General features: G+C 35.9%; 1 protein-coding gene across 1 annotated transcript; it reads left to right on the forward strand.

Moving 5' to 3' along the window:
- The first annotated feature begins 3,712 nt into the window (after positions 1 to 3,712).
- Positions 3,713 to 6,861, forward strand: LOC116005031. Its single transcript, XM_031245252.1, has 2 exons — positions 3,713 to 4,918; positions 6,473 to 6,861. The coding sequence occupies exons 1-2, from the start codon at positions 3,908 to 3,910 to the stop codon at positions 6,617 to 6,619; spliced, it is 1,158 nt and encodes a 385-aa protein (XP_031101112.1). The 5' UTR covers positions 3,713 to 3,907; the 3' UTR covers positions 6,620 to 6,861.
- Positions 6,862 to 7,117: the final 256 nt, after the last annotated feature.

Consider the following 7,117-nt stretch of genomic DNA (forward strand, 5'->3'; position numbering starts at 1 on the left):
TAACTGAACTACTCTTTTTATTTTCTTTTAATAAAAATATCAATAACTTCTGTCATCACAGAATGCTTATGGCATGTGATATCGACGGCATATACCAATAAATTCTCATGTTTTTTTTTCTTTAAATTAATTATGAAATACCTTAACTTATTTTCCAAAAAAAAAAAAACCTTAACTTAAAAGATAGTAACAAACACACACAAAATCTAAATTTAATATACACCTTGACCAAGTGAGCTCCATGCTTGTGGTATTTTTGTTTGTCATTAACATTTGTGCTTTTGTTATTTTGCTATTGCAGTTGGGAGTCATAAGATAAGATGAGATTGAACAACAATATTATATTCAAATTGTATTGTATTTCTAACTTTATCACAAATTATTAATTATTTTAATTATCTTTTTAACTTTATCACAAATTATTAAGGAAAAATGACACTTTTTCTCTTGAGTTATGTGTATTGCATATAGCAGTTTTTCCCTTGAGTTACTAAAGTGACGGTTTTTTCTCTTCAGTTATTTTAAAAGTAGCGATTTTTTCTCTTGTAATGTTAAATTAACATTTTTTGCCCTTAAAATAACTATTTCGTTTATTTTTCTTTTCCAACTAATTATATTACTAATATGTATGGAAGACCACGGTTTGGCTCGAACCTAATCGAACATTGTAGCAATTGAACCTAAATAGTATGGACGATTACAGTTACGATTTAGAACCGGAAAACATAAAATAAAATAATTACTCTGTATTAAATATAGACTATTTAAAAAATTAGAAATAGAATTTACAAAAATAAATAAATAAATAAATTTTGAATTGGTAGTTCAAAATCGAAATTGGAACCGAACCAAACCGATTTATCAAAATAAGTGTTTGATCATTTTCACTAGATATGAATGTGGTTCAGTTCCGGTTCACGGTTTAACAATTTTTTTTTTGTTCTGAATCATAACTAGAACCGTCCATACTATTTCGATATGATTGCTATAGTGTCCGGTTAGATTCGAACCGAATCGTGGTCATCCATACATATAACTATATATAAGCAATAATTAGTTGGAGAAGAAAAATAAATGAAATAACTATTTTTAAGGACAAAAATGTCAATTTAACATCACATGGTGAAAAACCACCACTTCAATAACTCAGGAAAAATGCTATATACATATAACTCAAGAGAAAAATGTATCATTTTCTCAATTATTAAGTATTCTATTAATTCCTTTCAAAAAATTTATTATATTAATTAGTCTTAACACAACAGCACGCTATACATTAGTGCAATGTCTCTTGGCTTTCATCGGTGCATTTAGAGTCAATTAGCTATGCATGCTTGTCTCTTGTGGGTGGCATTAAGAGTATCCACACACCAGGAGTTTATGCATAGATATTTTGAAAATAATGCTTACATGTCAAGAGAGAGAAGAAGTAAGAGAGTGTTAAATTTATTTATGCAAAACAAGAGTTAATGCTGACAAATGGACCCCACACAAGGATGAGGACAGCCTTGCACACTGTGCATGACTGTCACTCATGCGTCCAACGGGCACATGCAGTACACTCGCGCGCCTGACCCATTTGTTATTTATTTATTTATTTTTATATTTTTTATTAAATCAAATTTATTTATTTTTATCTTCACTCCTATTTTCTCTTTCCTAATAACACTTACAAAAAGTCCTAAAAAATCGCGAAAAAACTCCATTGATAAGAGCATCCCTACTAGAAGTTTTTTTGGAGTTTATGCCATATTAAATGCCACTTGGAGCATAGAGAAAATAAGAGAGAGAATGGTGGGGATCTTCTGCAAATGAAGAGTTATTTGTGGTCCCAAGGAAAAAAAGTTAAATGGAGTAACAACTACATGACATATGTTTATTTTATTATTATTTTTTAAAATCAGATTTCTTTTTTTTTTCTCCCCTCTCATTTTCTCTTTCCTAATCACACATACAAAAACTCCTCAAAAATCGCGAAATAATTCCACTACTAAGGATGCTCAGGATGCTCTGATAGAAGAGTGACTTTGTATCCTGACACACTTAGGTCGCACAGAAATATAAAAAGAGAAAGGATACCAAATGTGTGAGGAAAATACAATTATTATATAAGTGTACATAAACAATGCAAGAGTTCACATTATTGCTCTCACCCGCAGTCAAAGCTTTATCTCCGAATCGTTATGAATAATCAAACGCTACTCTTTTTCAAGATCAGTGCCCCCATCTAAAGCTTCCCCTACAGAAAAAAAAATTCCTTCTTTAGAGCTTTCAGAGAGGACAGAGAGTCATGGCATGCAGTAACGAAATCCATGCTAATGAATCCTAGGTGCGTGTGTTCTGAGGAAAGATTTCTCCTTTATTGGTTGATTGCAGGAGGGTATTTGGTTTTGGCTTGATTTTCCCTTGCTCTCATGATTTGTGTTGGATGTTGACCTTATTCTCCCCTAAGAAAGTTTGGGTGTTGGGAACACCCAAAGTTTGATTTGGGGAAAAAGTTTGAAACTTTACATTTAATTTAGGATTTGGGTAGTGCCTATTTATGGATTGCTGTGTTTGCCAAGATTCGAGCAATAGTCTTTGTGAAATCAAAATAAGCTTTTGTTTTGCTTTGCTTTCTTGTTAGGTGAGTTTGGGGTTGTTTCTACACCTTTCTACTTTATTTATTTATCTGGGTATGCATCATTATTTTCAGAATTTTCCTTTACTGTTGATTGCTATTAATGGATTTGCTATTAATGGATTGAACTGAGAAGCCATCAACCCCTCAACCATATCTGCAATGATCTATCAACTAGGCCTCAGTATTTAGCAGTGTCTATTACATTTAAGGGACTGTGTCTTTTCTTGGTACTTTGAAGATGCTTCTCTAATTTCTATGCTTTCTTTACTTCTTTGCAGAGTGTGGTTCCACTCAACACCTGGGAAGAGAGAGAAAAAATAGTGAAGAAAGAGAGAGAGAGAGAGCTGAACATATGAAAAGTCCAAATTGTCCATGCTTAAACTGGTCTTCACTAGTTGAAGAGCGGAATGCAGGCAGAAGGAGTAAGTCGACCAAACTTAATTTATTTCGGGGATCAAATTGATGAATATGGAGTTGAGGGACTACATTTACAGTTCGTCAACAATTTAGGAACCAAATCGGTGATCAAGCCAAAACCAAATACCCTCCTGCAATCAACCAACAAAGAAGAAATCTTTCCTAAGAACGCACGCACTTGGAATTCATTAGCGTGGATTTCGTTACTGCCTGCCATGACTCCCTGTCTTCTCCGAAAGCTCTAAAGAAGGAATTTTTTTTTTCTGTAAGGGAAGCTTTAGATGGGGCACTGATCTTGAAAAAGAGCAGCGTTTGATTATTCATAACGATTCGGAAATAAAACTTTGACTGCAGGTGAGAGCGATAGTGTGAACTCTTGCGTTGTTTATGAACAAAGTAGAAGAGTTCCCAGAACAGACGAGAGAGAGAGGGGGCTGAACATATGAACATAATGAGGTCTTCACCGGCTGAACGACGAAATGCGATCGGAAAGAGTAAGTCGACTAAACTTAATTTATATCGGAGTTAAATTGATGAATATAAAGTAGAGGAACTATATTGACAATTCGTCAACAATTGAGGGATCAAACTAGTGATTTCCCTTAAACATTATTTATCCGTCTAAAAAATTATAAAATTGTTTAAAATGAATCGTATGATCGTATCCGATGGGTACCAATACCACCAAATCCAGAGTTAGTTCAAACCACCCGCGCCCTGTGTTGTAATTGCTCGACCCGGGGCTTGTGCTGCTCATGTTTTCTCCCTTCCCTTGTCTCTCTCTTTCTCTCACTGTAATCTGATTCGTTCCCAAGGAGCTTAAGTTTCTTTGGTTTTCCCCTTCGATCAAGGAAGAGTGAAGTCGCCATGGATATGGATGAATTTCATGATTGGGAGGTACTGCAACTGAGCCCGGGTTCGGATTCTGGAAACCAATTCAAGTTTGGGGAATTCGGAGCTGATTCGGATGGTGTGATTCGTAACGATTACTTTTCAGTTGATGATGAAGTTCGGTATCTGAAAACCGTTGCTGCTGCTGATGTCGTCGGGGCGGGTTCAGGGGCATCGGATAATCCGAATTGGATTGACCCCGCGTTGTCCCGGGAGGGTTCTGACGAGTTCTGTCCCGAGTTGGAAGTTGATAGGCCAGAGATTCGGATGCTAGAGGAGTTTGAGGGGAAAGGAGAAATTGGCTTTCTTCTCGATAAGGAGAAAATTGAAGGGGGTTTTGGAGGAATTAATGAGACAGGGAATAACTTCGAGGAATTCAAGTCCGGTTGGGGAGGAAATGTATACGGTGGAGCTAAATTCGAGGAGTTTGAGGATAAGGATAAGGAATTGGTAGGTGAAAAAGAGGAGAATTTGTGTTACGGATCAGAGGTTTTTGCTGATAAAGAACATGAAACCTTACCAACTGGTGGTGAAACCTTGAACAAACTTGTTGAAGTTGAAGTGGAAGTGAAGAATAGCATAGAGGAGTTCAATTCCGGTTGGGGAGGAAATGGATATGGATATGGTGGAGCGAAATTGGATGAGTTTGAGGATAAGGAGTTGGTAGTTGAAAAAGAGGAGAATTTGTGCGAGGGATCAGAGGTGTTCACTGAAAAAGAACATGAAATTATGCCAACTGGTGGTGAAAGTGAAACCATGAACAAAATTGTTGAAGTTGAAGTGAAGAAGGCAGAGGTGGAAAAGAAGAGTGTGGTTTGGTGGAAGGCGCCTTTTGAGCTTCTGAAGTACTGCATGTTCAGGTTTAAACCTGTGTGGACCTTCTCCATGGCTGCTGCTCTAATAGGATTTGCTATTTTGGGTCGCCGAATATACAATGTGAAGAAGAAGATGAGGAGCTTGGAGCTCAAAGTCACCATGGATGACAAGGTTAGTTATGGTCTTAGGTTGAAGTTTCCTTTTGCTAGGCAGATTCTTCCATGCTTAGCTCTTTACTTTGATGCTTGGTTGCTTTACATCTTAAACACAAAGCTTGATTTAGTCATCTATTTAAAATTCGCTGGAAAACGGTTATTTTGCTATCCTGGTATGACATAATACTCTCAACAGACACTGATATCTATTACCTTGATGCATTTGTTAGTAAATTTAATTTGGCAGCTATCTGTAGCCGTAGAGTGTGAAATGATTATTCCATCAATATGTTCATGATTACTTAAATATTTTGCTGGTTTGGCCTGTGTTAACAAATGTGTCTTAGCTTTGTGTTAAATGCATGACTTAACAAGCTTTTACACCCAGTTATGCTCTTGCATCATTTGGCTCTCTCTAGGTCCAGACTCCATAGGGAATTGAATTGCTTTCATGGCCAGATGAAAGTTTCAATAGAAATGATTATCCTAGGCTGTTAGTATTTGATACTTGTTAAGAGTACCACATTGAAAAAATAAGAGAGAATATGAGTTTATAAGGCCATGAGTTAGACCAGCTAATTGATTGGATTCTAACTTTTAGTGTGGTTTGGCCCATGTGCATTATAGCCCATCTTAGATTATAACAGTACTGATATTTTAGGTTGCTAATAACATCCTATGGAATATGAAGCCTCGAGTGATGCTTACTGTCTTCAAAAAGTCCATCCATTTATGTATACGTTTAGGTAATAATTGCTAATAATAGCTGTGTGTTACCTTGGGAGGCAGCGTATTGTTTCTTTTGAATTTGCACTTTTATTTATTCTAGAAAAGGCCAGTAGCTGGGGTATTTTGCTTATTATACTGAACCTGAAGCTTGATTTATCGTTAGATTTCAGGGGAATAGTATATAGTCAAGGGATTTTTCTTATTTTTGCAAAAAAAATTCAGTAAATTATAGCATACTTTATCCTTGAATATATTGTTGACTATTATTCTACCTAAACCAGTGAGAGTATTTGGCATCCATCCCATAACCTTCTATGAAATTGAGTTGCATATGCTAGGCAGATGGAGTTGGTCTTTGGTGCAACTGTTGAAGCAATTTTTTCCAACTATATATATATATAGTACTATCAATTACTCTACATTATTTGTTTATGGAAACTTACAGTTGGAATTTTCACCTCTCTATCTAGCTATATAGGAATTACTTTGTGCCTCTCTGGGAAGAAACCTTATAGAATTTTGTGTTTGCTTCAAGCCAGAAACAAATTCTTGTGCATATTGACCCGGACACATCACACATGGTACTTGCATTGTTAATCACTTGAAGTTACATATAATTGGGTGGATACAGGTCCTACTAAGGCCTCTTAGTTTCCACCTTTTGGTAAGATATGATCAAAATATTGTATTTCATTGGCATTGCGTTGATTGCAATCATATGATTGGATCAACATAGAGTGTGAATGTTTAGATATATATTTCAGGGACTGTAATATCCATTGTTTGCACGTTAAACTGTTTTGGCCGTCTGACTATTTTATTGTACATTTGGTGTGTACAGAAGGTATCTCAGTTCATGAGCCGTGCTGCGCGCCTTAACGAGGCATTCTCAGTCGTGAAGCGGGTCCCAGTGATCCGGCCTCAGTTGCCAGCAACTGGAGTAGCACCGTGGCCTGTCATGACCAAACTTGCCCTGCAGGAAGCATGATTATTGTTTTGTTATATGGTTACGATTTTAGAATTTTGTGTTTAGTTGAAGATGTTGCTCAACTCAAAAAACTCCAGTTGCACTTTCTATAAACTTAGTTGAGAATGATATAGTTTATTGAACTTGAAAGGGTTGGTTGTATTAGGAGGACTACTACGCATAGAGTTTGTACCTCACTTGTATTATATTATTAGAGTTATTTTAGTAGTCTACCTGAATGTGATTGAGAACACATAAGCTTGCATTTATTACCAATCCTTTGAGGCTTTGAGAATGACAAATTCACCCTAAATACTCCTTCAATCAACCCCTGACTAGAAGGATCATATCTATGATTGAAGAGATAATTAAGAAACCAAAGATGTTCACTTTATAATCATATCTATGATTGAAGAGATAATTAAGAAACCAAAGATGTTCACTTTATAATTAAGAGACTGTATCTACGATTGTATAGATAGTTAAGAGACTAAATGTGTTTATTTTATAATTAAGGGA

Source organism: Ipomoea triloba, chromosome 14 (assembly GCF_003576645.1).
Source record: "Ipomoea triloba cultivar NCNSP0323 chromosome 14, ASM357664v1".
In the NCBI taxonomy this organism is placed as follows: domain Eukaryota; kingdom Viridiplantae; phylum Streptophyta; class Magnoliopsida; order Solanales; family Convolvulaceae; genus Ipomoea; species Ipomoea triloba.

Excerpts from the sequence above, each read along its gene's own strand:
- LOC116005031 (XM_031245252.1), top strand. The coding sequence starts at position 3,908 with ATGGATATGGATGAATTTCATGATTGGGAGGTACTGCAACTGAGCCCG. Across the intron at positions 4,919-6,472 it reads AAGTCACCATGGATGACAAG|AAGGTATCTCAGTTCATGAG; the intron begins GTTAGTTATGGT and ends TGGTGTGTACAG.